Raw genomic sequence first — 16,645 nt, 5'->3', positions numbered from 1 at the left:
AGGCTCTTCCTTCCTGTTCTCTCTCTCCTTAGTGGATTTTGGATAGCGGTGCCATTCAGCACATGACTTATCACAAGGATTGGCTTGATAAACTGTAGCAACGCCATGGCAAAGTTGCCATTGGAGATAACTCTACTGACCCCATTCTTGGCAAAGGGACAATGCCTCTCATTCCAGATGGCAATGGAGGGAAGTACACCTCGAGAGTGCTATATGTGCCAGATTTAGGATTTCATCTCCTTTCTGTACACCACGAGATTTGCAAATTGGGCACTAAGGTGGAATTTATGGAGGACTTAGTAGTCATTCAGGACCCTCTCACTGACAAGATCCTTTGGCAAGGCATCAGGGACCATGGCCTCTACAAACTCACGGCTCTTTACTCTCACACGGGTACCCACACAAGCGATCTTTGGCATGCTACATTTGGACATCTTCATTTGGAGGCCTTGCGGAAGGCTTTTCAAGAGCAGTTGGTGGATGGATTGCCAAATGTTGGCACATGTAAGGGCCCTTGTCACTCGTCTCAAAGAGAAACAACATCGGGAGGCCTTTCCAAAGAAGGCTACACGACGAGCTACGGCACCTCTGCAGTTGGTTCATGCGGATTTGTGCGGCCCGATGCACACTTCGTCTCTTGGTTCTGCCAATTATGTTTTTCTCTTGGTTGATGATTTTAGGCAGTATGCCTGGGCCTATTTTCTCAAATCCAAAGACAAAACTTTTGACAAATTCCAAACATGGAAAACCTTGGTGGAGAAATAGTCAGGACACTCTGTCTTGACATTACGAGCCGACAAAGGAGGCGAGTTTACTTCTCGTCAATTTAACCAGTATTGTGAGCTACATGGCATTCAACGGGAGTTTGCCAACACACGTACTCCTTTAGAGAACAGTGTGGTGGAGCAAAATAACCGAATAGTGATTAAGATGACTCGAACAATGTTGGAACATCAAAGTCTTCCTCAAAAGCTTTGGGCGGAGGCGGTTGCTACTGTTGTTTATATTCTTAATCAGTCCCCTACTACTGTTGTTCCAGGACAGACCCCCTTTCAAGCCTACCTCGAAAGAAAACCCACAGTTTCTCATTTTCGCATTTTTGGATCAGATGCATTTGTTCATGTACCTGATGGTGACAAGGGGAAGCTGGACGCTAAGACCAAGCATCACATTTTGGTTGGTTACAGCTCAGAATCCAAAGGTTATCGGCTCTACAACCCTGCAACCTCGAAGATCATTGTAAGCAGAGATGTGGTGGATGAGACTTCATCTCCATTGCAGGGGGGCTTTTTCATCTTCAAGGGCTGATGTCACAAAATTCCTTATAGCTTTTGTTTTTCTATTGTTCATGTGTGGCATGTGGAGCCTGACATGACATACATGTATGGCTGGTGTAGCTTGACATGGTGTGTTTGTGTGGCATATGGAGCCTGACATGACAGTGCATGTATGGCTGGTGTAGCCTAACATGATAGCACATGTGTGGCTTGTGGGACCAGACAAAGGAAGATGACAAATCTGCATAGTATACCACACTAGGGGCCAGAGGATGGGTTGAACCCTCCCCCCTCCCCCCTTTTTATGGTTAGATTACCAAAAGGAGTCTGCTTCCAGATACAACTTCACGGGTGCCCAAGGATTCTCCACTGGCTAGCACCTGTCTCTTTCAGTACAATATGAAAGCAAAACAAATACACATGCAGAATTTTGTTGACAACCCTCAGCACAAGATTGGCCAGCAAAAAGAAGTCGACCTCTTGAAATAGCATTAAATGCTATTTAATCCCTTCGTTTCACACTATGTGCTGGCTGACCACCCCAAGCATACCTGCTGGCTGCTGGGCAGCCTCTGGGCTGACTGTGTGGGCTGTCCCACAGCTGGCCGACAAGCTCTCTAGGGCTTGGGCCCAGTCGGCTGCCTGGCCAGAGCACCTAGGGCTGGACAACAGCCCCAACCCAAGCCAAGGCTAGTGGGCACAGCCTAGGGCCCTCTTGGCCCCTTGGGGGTGGTTCTACACCTCCCCCATGCCCACGGCAAGAGACATAGGCTTTGCTCTGGGGTAGCCCTATGGGCTGGCCCCTTCTCTACATGCAAACCTACATGCATCTACAGATGTCCGGCACCCGGTCTCGCAGACCAGATACCCAAATTACCTAACATCATTCCAGAATCCAGAGGGAGACTCAAAGTACGGACTGGCACTGCTTCATGTGCAAGACAATGCACACCTAACCTCAAACGCATGGAGTGGAGCCCTAGCTGACTTGTCCCGGACTGGGCTCATATGGGGCCAGTTTCCGCTCCAAGTCCTGCACCTTCTTGTTCAGATATGTTGACGTGGCATCCAAGTGCGGAATGCACGTGACATTCATGTAGGCACCATTGGATACTCAGTGGCAAGTAGCACTCCGCGTGTTGCGGTACTTGAAAGGTACCATTTTCTATGGAGACGGGGCCACTTTACGTGGCTGGAGCGACTCCAATTGGGCTAGAGATACGGATTCCCCACGATCTACTCTACAGGGTATTGCTTTACTCTTGGATCTGGAGCCATTTCATGGACGAGTAAAAAGCACCCTACGGTGGCACTTTCATCAACTAACGCTGAGTATCGAGTGGCTTGTGAGGTGATTTGGTTGCGACGGCTACTTGAGGAGATCTGTTTTCGACAACAGCAGCCTACCCTTCTCTCATGCAACAACCAGAGTTGCTTGGCTTATACTAAGAATCCCGTATTTCATGCGTGGACCAAGCATATAGAAATCCAGTACCACTTTGTGCAGGAGCGGATCTTGGAGGGAGACATTGTCCTTGAATATTGTCCTACCCAAGACAACGCTGCAAACTTATTCACCAAAGGATTATCTCAGTCAACTATCAGCATTCATGGCAGCTCCTTGGGTCTTGGGCCACCCCCATGACCTAAGAGGAGGTGTTAGCATACATCATCTCGTGGCTTTTATGGTGTTTACAGGGGGCATTTCTATGCTTTCGCATTCCCCTATTTTATGGGCCTTTGATATGGGTTGCCCACCCTTTTGTGAAGTTTTTCACCTATTTTCAGGTCATGTGATGGACTAGGATGCAGTCGGCCAGCTCATATAGAAGTATATATATGTGCTGCCCTCTTCCTCACATTCCATCATTCCTTGATCATTCTTGATCACTTTGGTGAGCACCTTCAGCCCTCTACCTACGGAATCCACTCCTCGCCTACGGGCTAGTTGTATCCACTCTTTTCTTGAGGATTAGTGCATCAGCGTTTTGTTGTTTTCTCTCATCTCTCTCTTGGAGCTTCAGCGTTTTTGTCATTCATCTACATCTTTCCGCTGCCCTCTGACAGTTGAAATTACCAGACAATTGGATTATCCATGATGTCTTCCACATCTCCTGGTTGAAGCTTTATGTTGGAACTTGGACCATCTTTGCAAGAGGTTCCAAATGAGCAGCAGCCCAAAGTGGTTGATGAGACAAAAGTTATCGAGCCTGAGCACATTCTCCTCCACAAGTGGAAGCATGGTTCTGGTCAAAGACTCAAACAATTCAACACTAAGTTCAAAGACCAAGGCACTCACGAAGTCATTTGGCTCGATTAAGAGTTCTTCCAAGTGTACCCACAAATATTGGCGGACTACTAGATCCATAGCAAGAAATACAGCCAAGGTAGCAATCATGGGACTAGTTGGCAACAGGCAAAACCACAAGAAAGCATCCCTAGAACAATTCCAAGGATAGAGCAAAGCCATGCTCATCCTCGAAAAGAAGACCATCGACATGTTAAGGGACAGGGATGGCAGGCAAGGGGACAAAGCGAAACAGATGCACAGTTTTCAACATCAGACGTGGAGTGGAATCTGAGGAATGGCAAGGTTTTCAGTCAAGGTTACCAAGAAGGAAGGATGACAAGTTTTAGAGTCTGTGTGCAGACAAGGGATGATGACAGTCATCCAATCAAAGGTCAAAGGACGGAATCCCATCATCAAGTTTACCAGGAGAGGATGTCACATGCATACACGTAGACATGGCTAATCCCTGATTCTGCAGCAAGTTCAAGGTAGTTCTAGGGCACTAGCAGGCTCCGATAGGCAAAGAAGAAGCTCTACTGGTCAAAGGGGTGGTCGGCCAGGTCATAAGACACCATTCAAGGGAAGTCCGCAGCATTAAATGCACATGGTACTTGTCCACTGCTAGCCGACAGCACTCAGATTTGTGTAGGGGCTGGGCTGTCTATGAGACTAAATAGCAGGCTTAGTTTTAGTCATTAGTCATCTAATCCCCAGTTTTGGGGCAGGTCAACAGTCAATCTAGATAGAGTCTTAGTAAGTACATTTTGGAAGGCCAAAGCCCACAGAAGCTGTACAGTCAAAGATATCTTTTTGTACCATATCAATATACTGAAAACATGGTTGATCTCTCTCTTCTCTCTCTATCTAATCATTGCTTTTGCATTAGTGTTTCTAATGAGTAGGCTTAGGGCTGGATCAAGTAAGTCAAGGCTTCCGCATGTCACATCTACTAGGGCTACAAGCTCGAGCATGGAATTACAAAGGCAGTCAGAAACAAGATGGTAAGCCCTCTATGTGTCCACCAATGATCATGTCAAGATCTTCTTTGGGTAGTGGATGCAGTTCCATATAATCTGAGTCTATAGGATGATGTAAGTCTTGAAGAAAGTCTTGAGACAGTCTATGGGTGTCTAGGTGCAGCTATTTGTCTGAAGGTCAAGATAAAGAATCCTTTGTGGGGGTTTCTTTTTTCCAGGGCCGCAAGCCGGGAGGGAATTGGGGGGCAGTCAAGGCATACTATAGTTGGGCATCCTTGTGTCTCCTTTTCATCATTTAGCTCTCTAGCTCAGCACTACCTGGCAATCTAGGAAAAAGATGTTAGGAGCGTCTGGTCATGCCCCTCCGCCTCCTTTTCCCCCTCATGAGTTTGTCTTTGTTTGTGTATCTCACGCAAGAAAAAGCGTCATGCATATTGGTCCTCAAACTCCATGAGGCTGGCACGAGTTAGAATTATGGCATACAAAGGGCACTATACAGAACAATGAAAGTTTAAAATTACTTCACAGCAAGTATAGAAAGAGATGAGTACCTGGTCCAACCTCTTGCCAAACCACATTTAGAACCTGCCTTGACACCTTCACTGAGTCCTACCTCAAACCCCTTCTGAACAGAGGACTTCTTTCCCGCCTCTATTCCATCTCTATATCCAAGCTTTCTCGATGTTAAGGGTGACTTAGCTGAAGAAAAAGGTTTTGGTCAGTATAAATCAGCACACAAAGAGGATACAGTGTGAAAATGTGTTTGGCGAGAGCTCCATTCTCTATCAAGGTCAAAGGATGAAGTGCCCATCTCCTCAGGATCGTCTGATAAGTCCCATGCCTCACCATCATAAGACTTTGAAGGGATTTGCTGATCCATTAGTCGGTTTACAGAACCTTCTTATGCTCTCTTCTAAGCCTCAAAAAATAAGTTTGTTACACTTGCTCTGTGAACCCAACAACTGTAATGTAACAAAAGAAGATTAGACAACTACTAGTACTCGGCAATAAATTTTTTTGCTATAGATTTACGCACCTTATTGACAATGAAAACTAATAAAGATTAGATAAGAAGACCAAAAAACAAAATAATCACTCCATCCCTTAACGCAACAACCCTGTTTTGTTGTCAGGTAGACTCATTACATTTTCTCCATTGACCAAGCGACCTTTATAGATGTCATATGTGCATCAGTTAATCCCAATGCCCGTGGACATATTTATCCTTGCTAGCATGTCTATGGGCAGATTTGGACCTAATTTGCAACCCCACACGTGCCCACAAGTGCCCGGAACGTGCCCTCATGGATGGGACACCTTTGGGGCATGGTTGGGACACAAAATAACCTACCTGCATACGACTTTCCCACTTCGAGCTTATAAAAGGAGGCATTACGCTTCAATAATCATCATCAAGCAAAGATCAAGGAGGATCCATATGCCAAAGATTGCAAGGCAGCAAGGGCAATTCTAGTGGATCAGCAAGAGCTTCTCTTGTACGTTTGCAAGTGGAGGACTGCACGGATCTTTGGTATGCATCATGTATTGACATGCACGATTAGGCTCTAGGTTAAGATCCAAGATATTCATTGTATATACACATGTCTTGCAGTATAGAGTAGAATAGGTCTCTCGCTTATCTTCTAATGATGAGTATGATTTGTTAGCAGTCATCTCCTGTCTGTACATTTACACCAGGGCCTCTGTTGTGGGTGTGCCCGCCCGAATAGGTGTTTTCTCATTTTTCCCCACTCTCCATATTTTTCCTTATTTTTTCTGCAGTGGGCGGGTATCCTGTGCATGTCGGCTACCTCTGTATGCTAGCCGACTGCAAGACTGTGTATTCAGACACTGGCAGACTGCTCCCTGCTTCTCTCTGCTGCTAGCCGACTTCACACGTGTGAAGGCCGACTGTTTGATGCTGGCCGACTTGAGATGCACCAATCGGGTGTCTATATGGGTGTTGTCGGCTGTCCTACTGCTGGCCGACTGCACATGTGGGACCATATAAAATGGCCCCATGGCCCCCCACTCATTGTATTAGGTTTTCGGGATTTTCTTGTGTATATAGAGCAGAGTTACACGCCTCTCTCTCTCCTTCTCCATTGCTGTATCTTTCTGCACTGCACTTGTGTTCTCAGATTTTGTCATCATCTCCACTGCATATTCTGACATGGTATCAGTCTTCAAAGCTCTAGGCTCTTGATAGATCTTGGGAACTGTGTGAGCAAGAGGGGGGCTATTTTGTTGCCGATTGGTGGACTGTTCTAGACTGTTCAGAAAGAGGAGAAGCAAGAGGAAGGCGGGCTGATTTGCTGGACAGCCACTTGCAAGTTTTAAGTTGTTCTTTTTTCCCACCCACCCACCGTTTTCAATTACATCCCCGCAATGGCAGATTTAGTTGAGATGGCTGAGAAGCATGTGAAGATCCCGACACTCCCCACGTTCCCAGTGGATCGTCAGTCTCGAGGCCCACGAGGGCAGCTTCGTGGCGGTATGGGACGTCGCGAGAAGGAGATTGGTCGGTATGTCATCCTAGTTAGCTCAGCTCGTGGCTCGGTGGGGACAGCCAAGACTGTGGGCTTGCCCACGACTGTCATGGTTTGGGAGGTGAGTCAGGCCTGCACCCTTCTTCATCAAAGAGACCCATGTTGATGGGAGATGGTGGTGTAGTAAGGATCGCTTGCTTTGCAAGGAAGAGGAGTCGTGTTGGTGCAGTCGCATGCACTGCAGGAAGAGAAATCAGAAAAGGCACGTTTGTTTTTTTTCGTTGAACGAGAGAGAGAGAGAGAGAGAGAGAGAGAGAGCGAGAGACGTGCTGTTCATGCTGGCAGGTTTGTGCGCTGGCGCTGGCGAGTATTGCAGGCAGTGGTTATCGGCAGGCTGAAGGCGCCTAGGCCAGGCATGGCGGGTGCCCAGGCCACATGGCCTTGTGGCCAGGCTAGCCCAGGAGTCAGCCCAGGCGACGCCTAGGCCAAGCGGGCAGCGCCCAGGCCAGCCTAGGCCTACGCAGGCGCCCCAGCCAGGCCTACGCAGCCTAGCGCAGGCGGCCCAGGCCAGGCAGGCGCCCCAGCCACGCCCATGTAGGCGGCTAGCTCTACGTTGGCAGGTGGCTCAGCGTAACGGCTGGCGCACACAGCCATGGACTCCAACCATAGGCGACGACGGCAGTAAAGCTGACGGCGGCGAAGGTGACGCCTGCAGACAGCACGCCGGTGGGTTAATCCAAGAGGAGAAGAAAAAAAAACAAACAAAGGAAAGCTTACGTTTTTAGCTTTCGTTTTTTTTTAGAGTTTAAAATTTTCTTAGTTTTAAAAGACCCTCCTCCAAAGTTTAAAGGTGTTTATTTTTTTAAGAAAAAAGAATATATATATCCATATATATATATATATATATATATATATTCAAGAAAAAAAACACAAAAGCAAAGCAAAAGCTAAGCCTAGCTTTTGGAGATTTTTTTTGGCTTTTGGGAAACCTTTTTAAACCCCCTCAAGTGGGCTTCTTGTCACACATCTCTCAAGTTCTCAAGTTTTCAAGCTCTCAAGCTCTCGAGTTCGCTCGCACTTTCATTGTGCAAAGATCGAATTTTCTCTCCACGTACCCTCTTCACGATGTCGACCCAAGAATCAGAGTTGGAGCCCCTCGTGGAACGCGAAGGCTTGCCGGCGGCTACTACGGAAGGTACCGATGCCGATCTTTTTGACGATTTTGTGTCAAAATCAGATTTTCAAAAGTTCAAAGTAGCTCTCGAAGCTTCTTCGACGGAACGTCAGGCACAAATCGCAGCCCAGATGCAAGCTTTGCAGAACTCCATCGCTCTATTGACCACTACCCTCTCTACTTTCTCGAGTATGGATACCTTGGCTTCAGCTTTAGGCCCCAATATCACTCCAGAACCGTTCGGGGGCGAGCAAAAGCAACGCACCAAGGAGATTGTGGACACGTGGCTACACAAGTGGCAAGTTCACTTTCAGTTTTATCCATATGATGATAGAAAGAAAATCCAATTAGCAGCAGGTTTCCTGTCCGGCAAAGCTTTGCTTTGGTAGAAGGAACTCAACCCTAAGCCAACGACTTGGGCACAATTTGAAGACATTTTCAAGAAAGAATTCCTCAAGAAAGAGGATGATTACGATGTTGTTGCCCGGTTTTCAGCTTTGACCATGATCTCGCAGCACCTCACTTATGAGGTCTACCTCCAGAAGTTTTGTGACTTGCAGATGAAAGCTACAAAGATGGATCCCACTACTCTTTTGGGGTTTTTCGTAGCTAGTTTACCAGACTCGTATCGATTACAGGTTAAAAATAACAAATGTAAAACTTTGGACGAGGCCATCCATTCAGCTCGTATCTATGATGATACGATGGTCTCTTCCAAGTCGAAACCCATTACCAAGCAGGGAAACAAGCATAAAAGAAAGTTCTCCGCACCTATGGCTAACACGACTGAAGGCAAGTCTTCGGACCAACCTTCAAAGAATTCAAGTTCGACACTAGCGAAGAAGAAACGACTCCTTAGGGCTTTAAAGCTCAAGAAGGAAGGACGTTGTTTTATCTGCGAAGAAAAAGGACACATGCGTAACGAGTGCCCGAAGCAAAAGGATACCAAGTCAAACGCAGGGATTGAGTGGTTTAAGACTCTTGACATCCAGATAGATTGGTCTAGTCATATTTTTTCTTTTCAGCATAGGGACACCAAGTATAGTATTTTAGGTGATTGTATTCATCCCTCTCAGGGACCTCTTGTAAATACAATTGATTTTAGAAATATAATGGATTCTTCTTTGTATACCGCTTTCCATTGTGTATTGATTCCACTTTCTTCTTTTCTCATCCCTTCCATGGATGTGAATGAATTAAGTGTGTTTGAAAGCAAAGAATTACAGAAGATACTTGATTCATTTCAAGATGTATTTTCTAAGGAACTGCCATCGGGTTTACCACTTGAACGGGCAGTAGATCATCGTATTGACTTGATCCCTAGTGCTTATCCTGGTGCTTATCCTGTGAGTATTCCACCTTATAGGATGAGCCAAGCTGAGGAAGATGAGTTCGCTAAACAACTCGAAGATTATTTGAGGATGGGCCAGATCCGTCCAAGTAAATCACCTTGGGGTGCACTTGTGTTGCTTAGGAGAAAGAAGGACAATACCTGGAGAATATGTATAGATTACAAGAGATTGAACAAGCTGACCATTAAGAACTATTATCCTCTCCCTAGATCAGATGACCTGATTGACCGGTTAGCAGGAGCGAAATATTTCACGAAGATAGATTTACGTACTGGCTATCACCAGATACGTATTCATAAAAGGCATGTCGAAAGAACCGCCTTTCGGACTAGGTATGGCCATTACGAGTTTCTTGTATTACCTTTTGGGTTAACCAATGCTCCAGCCACTTTCCAGCAAATGATGAACAATCTTTTTTCGTGAACATTTGGAGAAATTTGTGGTGGTGTTCCTGGATGATATTTTGATATAGAGCCGTACTCTTGAGGATCATGTCAGACACCTCACGATTGTCTTATCTATTTTGAGACACAGAATCGACTATATGCTAAGTTAAGTAAATGTGAGTTCTTTATGACCAACATCATTTACTTGGGACACAAGATCACTAGAGATGGATTGAGCATTGACTATGACCGAGTTCAGAAGGGTTTGGACTGGCCTATACCGCGAACAGTGAAACAACTTCGTTCTTTTCTCGGTTTTGTTGTTTTTCTTCGAAAATCTGTACGGGAGTACTCTCAGCTCACACTACCGATGACCGACTTATTGAAAGGTCGTGGACGTAAGTCCAATCAGCCTATCACTTGGAATAACGATTTGGATATAGCCTTCAGACTTTTGAAAGATAAAGTCAAGGAAGCACCTATCTTAGCATTACCTGATCCTAGTCGGCCTTATGTTCTTAAAACTGATGCCAGTGAGACTGCTATCGGGGCTGCTTTATTTCAATATAATAGACCGATTGCTTTTGAAAGTAAAAAGCTAGACGACACTCAATCTCGTTGGCCAACCCTTGAGAAGGAGCTTTATGCTGTGATTCATGCTCTCAAGGTTTGGAGACATTACTTATATGGCTCCAAGTTTGTGGTATTGACTGATCATCAGTGAATCAAGTATGTGTGTGATGCGGATGATTTGAGAGGTAGGAAAGCTCGTTGGACAGAGTTAATGCAAGATTTTGATTTTGAGATCCGTTATCGGAAAGGGTCCATAAATAGTATTGCAGATGCGCTTAGTCGGATTAGAGAGGTGAATTCTTTGTCGTTCACTGAGATTTCTACTGACTTATTTTAGTCATTGAGAGGGCTTTGCAGGACTGATAGTTATTTTGGTCCATTTTGGCAGAAGATCCAGGACGGGAGCTCATTGATTGACCAAGACTCGATGACTGAGCAGTCTACTATTTACGCTGCAGGAGGCCAGTGGATGATTCGGAATGGTTTGCTATTCCGTAATGACAAAATTTATGTATCACAGATCCCGGACATTAGGTCCAAGATTCTTAAGGAGTGTCACGACGCCCCTTCTGCTGGACACCCTGGGGTACACAGGACACTATCATTAGTGAAACACACTTTTTATTGGCTGAAGATGAAAGGGTATGTAGAAGATTATGTTCTCAAGTGTCAAATTTGTCAGGCAAATAAAGCTGAACGCTTTAGACAGGCTGGGTTGTTGCATCCTTTGCAAATCCCAGGTAATAAATGGGAAAGTATTTCCATGGATTTTATTGCCGGATTGCCAAGAACACATCAAGGCCACAATTCTATTTGGGTTGTGGTAGATCGCTTGACAAAAATGGCTAGATTTTTACCGACCCGGAAGACTATTACAGCTACGCAATTAGCTCGGCAGTTGATCGAGCAATTGTTTAGACTGTACCGGTTACCGCAAGACATAGTCAGTGATAGGGACTCTAAGTTTACGAGTGATTTTTGGAAACTTGTTTTTGAGAAGTTGAAAACAACTTTGAATTTGAGTTCCTCATATCATCCTCAATCTGATGGCCAAACTGAAAGAGTGAATCAGATTTTGGAGGATATGCTTCGAGCATATGTATCCAAAAGACAGAGTTCATGGGTTTAGTCCTTTCATGCTTATGTATGGTTTTCAACCTAGATCACCTGTTACAGTAGGATTCTCAGGACTTCAACATGATGCAGCACGTAATTTTTTGCAAGATATGCAAGAAATGTTATAAGTTGCAAAGGAATCTATTAGAAGTGCTCAAGACCGAGACAGGTTTTAATATAATAGACACAGTGCGCATGACTCGTTCATGTAACTTGTGCACTCGGCAAGGCCAATTCTATTTCGTAATTGACCCAAGTCTTGACCATGGACTATGGACCGTCGACCGTAGCCCTACCATCAGCATCCTGTGGAGCTGCTCCTCATCAAAGTCGCCATTTAGCCTGGCATCGGCCGCCTCGCTCCAGCTCACCCTTCAAGTGGAGGCTCCACACCCAATCATGCAGCCGGCCTTCGTATTGCCGATAGGCTACTGCTACAGCTACGATGAAAGCTTTTGGAATGGCAAACTTTAGCTCAAACGAGTGCTACAGGCAGCTTGTGGATTTTCTGACGCTGTTGGCTAAAGATGGAGTTCAAAAGGTCTAGTTCGACGCTATTTGCATCAACCAGCAGGACGAGGCGGAGAAGAAGAGGGGCACACTATGGAAAAAGCCACTCACGGCCTTGGCAAAGGATACAAGGTTTGGCCAGTTTAGGAGTTTTCTGGCCGTTTTTTCTTAAAGGAAGAGGTTCCACGATGTTTCACCCATGTATGGACGCTGCAGGAGTTTGTTCTCCCGTTCGTAGAAATTTATCTTTGTGGTGGGCGGACTCACCAACTCGCACCCTACCTCCAGCAACACCGCTCCAAAGCTGTACACGTCCTTCTCGTCGGTAGCCCTCCTTGTGCCGTGGCATTCTGGCACCATGTACCCGATCGTTCTGACAACCAATGTCGATGCTGGATGCGACTAATTATGGTTACCTTTGCAAAGAACTCCTTCTCCCTTGCACAGACTTCCAAGTGATGCACTCGACTGCCTGGATGCAATTGATTATGGTCATCGATGGCCTCGTCCCAAAGGAAAAGCTTATCCGAGTTGTATAAATAGCTTGCGTTCAGCTGCTGAGCCAGGTCAGCTGCACAGAGTTGGGTTAAAACAATACGTTGTCCTCGCTGATAAGGGATTGCAGCTGAGACGTTCCTAACGGCCTGTAATCAAAGCTAAGTGAGAGGTTGGGCACACAAAGTATTGATTAAAAAAATGAGAGCAAAAACAACAAGAGAAGATGATGATCACAGGGGCTTCGAGAGCCACGAAGACTAGCTTACCCTAAACAAAAACACTGTAACACCCTGAACAGAAACTTTTTACAAAGGCTGATTTTGTGTTTTGGACCGTATATATTGCTAGTCATCGAGAAGAACCTACCTCTTTCGCAAGCTAATATATGCTTGAGAATCCCCAACTACCTCATGCACAAGATGTCTTGGTGCACAAACACAAGCAGGTACTCTCTCTCTCTCTCTCTCTCTCTCTCTCTCACACACACACACACACACACGTCATCATCAAAACTAGGTGCACTCCATTGCTCATGGATTTGAAAGCATACACTAGACTGACATCCGCAATCTATGAGCTTAAAGCCTGTTTTGATGTTCGATGAGGATTCAAAGTACTTCGCAAATTAGAAAATTACAAATTCATTATCACCACATTTGAAAATGAGTTTTGTATCATGAATCAATACGTAGGACTAATGGCTGCCTTCCACATTGAAGGTGTTTTGGTCCACTTTCAATATCGAAAGTGCTATTTGGGAAATGGGAAAGGGCACGCTCTCCTATGTTTATAGAATTTTAGGGCCACTGTGCTGTTATATGCACATTATGTGTGTGTATACTAGGAGGCTAACCCACATTAGGCTTGTGAGCATAGGAGCATGGGAACAAGCTCTAGTGGAGCATGGGTTAGGACTAACCTTAAGGGTTAAGGTTAGGGTCAGGGATCCAAGGATCACACATGGGAAATGGAGAGTCAAGAGTCACTTGAGGGTCCTCCTATATAATAGGGGCATGGGGCACACTCAAGGGAGGCTAAGGCTATGTTATCTTGAGGTTAGGTTATGATATGATGTTCTCTTGTATAGAGGATTATATCTACTCACCTACCATTTCACACTATAGCTACATGCTACTCGATTGGAGTTATACCTCTTGATAGTATGGGACATCAAGGTAAAGGTATGATGTACTTCATCATAATTCATGTGTGCATCCCTTGAGCTCGGGGGTGGTCGGGTGGATGAGTTTATGCCTGATTTATGCATGTTTATGCATAACAATTATCTAGAGAGATCTTAGGGTTTTAACTGTGGTATTAGAGCTATCTCTAGTTAACTGTTGTTACTTTTTCTTTCTTATTATAAATTTTCTTTTGGATACTTTTTGAAGTAAATTTTAATATTTACTAAATAAAAATATTATTTTATTGATTTGTATTGATGATTTGCATGTGGATCATCGATATAGTGATTGGAACGCGTGTTTCTTCTATTCAATGGATGAATCGACGTTGCGGGGGGATTCTGTGAGTTTAAATACTATTTTTTATATTTTTTATGGTTTAAAATAAGCATTAATGAAAATTTTTACAAAAATACCGCATATTTTATTACAGATATTTTTGGTAGAATGGATTTTCTAAATTTTTATAATTTTTAGGATTTTTTTAAAATTATTTATAAATTTTTAGAGTATTTTTATGGTTAAAAATGTATTTTTTATATATTTTTGCGGGTTTTTTGCCGCGGATATGCTATCATTTTCTGCCAATTTTCTGTTGAAATGCAGTGTAGAGTAGCCAATTCATGCATTGAATGCTCTCCTGTGTGTGTGAAAATCTCTTCTCCTCTCAATTCTGAATTTTCCTCCCGCGTGTATGAACACCTCTTAAAAAGTACATTTTTTAATTACTGTTAATCATAATTAGGATTTAATTATGATTTAAAAATTAATTAAAGCTTAATGTTCTCTCATTTAACAGAGAGAAGGAGGGGCTGAAAAAAGTGACAAGGAATGGAGAAGAAGAATAGGAGAGAGGGGAGAGGAGAGAGGACTCCTCTCCCATGATTTTGAAAACACGCAGAGGGAGGGCTGCGTTGTAGTCTCTGCGGGCGAAAATCGCCCCCCCCTTGAATTTTTTTAAATTTTTTTTTGCTTAAAGCTTAATTAAAGATTTATTTATTAAAAAAGTATTTTTTAATTAAAATTTTTTTTTGAAATCTTTTATTAAAAAAACTTGGAGAAAAAGCCTAAAAAAGGGATAAAAATATGAAATTTAAGAAAAAAATTCTCTAAAAATTTCTCAATTTATTTTCTTGAAAACTCTTGGCTTTTCGCATTCCCGAGAAACCTTTTGGCTTTCCGAATTCAGGAAAATATTTTGACCTTTTGGATTCTGAAAACTTTTGACCTTTCACATTCCGATTTTTTTTTTTGTCTTTTCATTTTCCCGAAACTATTGGCTTTCCGTATTCCAAGAAAACCATTGGGATTCTGAAATTTTTTGATCGTTCGTATTCTTATGCATTCGGGGATAAATTAAAAATTTCAAAAAATTCTTGAAAATTAGACAAAGATTATTTTAAATTTTTGGAAAATGTGGGGTTGGTGATTGGCATGTAGTGTGTCCATTCGGGTGTCCGTCACCATTCAAATTCATTTAAAATTATATTTTTTGACCCAGAAAATAAAGAAAATCCATTGAAATTTCATTGGATTTGAGAATTGTCGGGCGGAATTGGAAATTTCGTGAACGATAGGATTCTCATGAAAATTAGAAATTTTTTAGAAATTATTTTTAGAAATCCTGAAAATTAGTATTTTTGAAATATCAATTATATTTTGGCAAATCTAATTGCTAAATTTTTTTTGAAAAAATATAGGTTTGGAATGCCATAAGATAGGTTTGGTGGAATTCAAAATTATCATATTTTAAGGTCTTAGAAAATTAGAAAAAATTAGAAAAAATAGAAAAAATTAGAAAAAAATCATGATAATTCTTTTTCTCGAGAATTTAATATTTTCGAGGGTTATTTAATGTTGAAGTACGATTTCTCGTGCGCTGACATTAGATAGATGCGAGTTATTTGCATAATATTAATATAATTATACCTCGTATTAGTAGTTATTTTGGTTTGAATTAATTCTAAACGATATTTTCATGATTTTTTACCATTGTTTAGCCATTCTTTTTGGACATGTTCCTTAATTTCTTCAATGATGGTGGCTAGAATTTGCGTTCAAAGTGTATTTCACCTTTGACACTTTCCCATGATAATTTATTTTGCACTTATTTAAGTGTGGTCTATGCTTAATTTCTTAAGCTTAAGAGAAATTCTATCATGGGTTAGTTGATCTGTTTGTTTTGGTGGACTCATCATGTTCTACCTAGATCACTTGTATCTAGGGATTTTTTAATGAGTATTACACACATGTGTTTCACTTGCTTACTTTGGAGTTTTGCTTGAACGACACCACGTTCATATACTCCGAATTGATGAGTTGGCCAACCAATTTTAAATGCTTCTTTTGGCATGACTAATGATCATTAGATAGCATGCATTGATTTTTATGAGATCAACTATGGTTTTCATGGATTTGAGGAGCTTCTATGCTTTTATCCATGGTTTTATTATGATCTTTTAATCTTTTGGATAATTTCATGTGTTTTGAGGGTAGCATTTACCTTCGTTTTTTGCACATAATTTTGGACTATGTTCCTTGTACTTTTGTACATATTCCAACTTAGATACCTAATTACTTATATATCTAGGTGACTTATTTTTCTACCTTTACTGTATTGTGTTTTGGGTAGTTATCATTAGAAAGACGCCAATAATTCAAATTCTTTTCTAATGATGTACTCGGAAAGAGTTATTCCTTGATGTAGTCTTAGGTATATAGAGACAGGTTTTAGTATGTGAAAGCATGGGATAAGGCCATCTTATTCCTTTTATACAGGATTTTATTCATATATCCTAGATGGCATTCTAGGCAGTTTC

At 42.9% G+C, this 16,645-nt stretch overlaps 1 protein-coding gene across 5 annotated transcripts in view; it reads right to left on the bottom strand.

Annotated features, from left to right (window-relative positions):
• The window catches only part of LOC147625246 (uncharacterized), a 33,679-nt gene extending 20,825 nt beyond the window's left edge, over positions 1–12,854 (bottom strand). For 2 of the 5 annotated variants that reach the window (XR_015268945.1, XR_015268944.1), the window contains exons 1-2: positions 5,293–6,884; positions 5,096–5,217 (exon numbers count right to left, since the gene is read on the bottom strand). Coding sequence is in view for 1 of the 5 variants with exons in the window: in XM_086818522.1 (XP_086674648.1) it covers positions 5,096–5,217; positions 5,293–5,424 (254 nt within the window). In the remaining 4 variants the exon portion in view is untranslated. Of the gene's footprint in view, positions 1–5,095; positions 5,218–5,292; positions 6,885–12,560 lie in introns of those variants that run through there. The other 3 variants (XR_015268943.1, XR_015268946.1, XM_086818522.1) reach the window with 3 other exon arrangements.
• Between the last annotated feature and the right edge of the window lie 3,791 nt (positions 12,855–16,645).

This window comes from Cibotium barometz, chromosome 24, assembly GCF_041138505.1.
Source record: "Cibotium barometz isolate CiBa-2024 chromosome 24, ASM4113850v1, whole genome shotgun sequence".
Lineage (NCBI taxonomy): Eukaryota > Viridiplantae > Streptophyta > Polypodiopsida > Cyatheales > Cibotiaceae > Cibotium > Cibotium barometz.
This window is presented reverse-complemented; position numbering and strand designations above follow the sequence as displayed.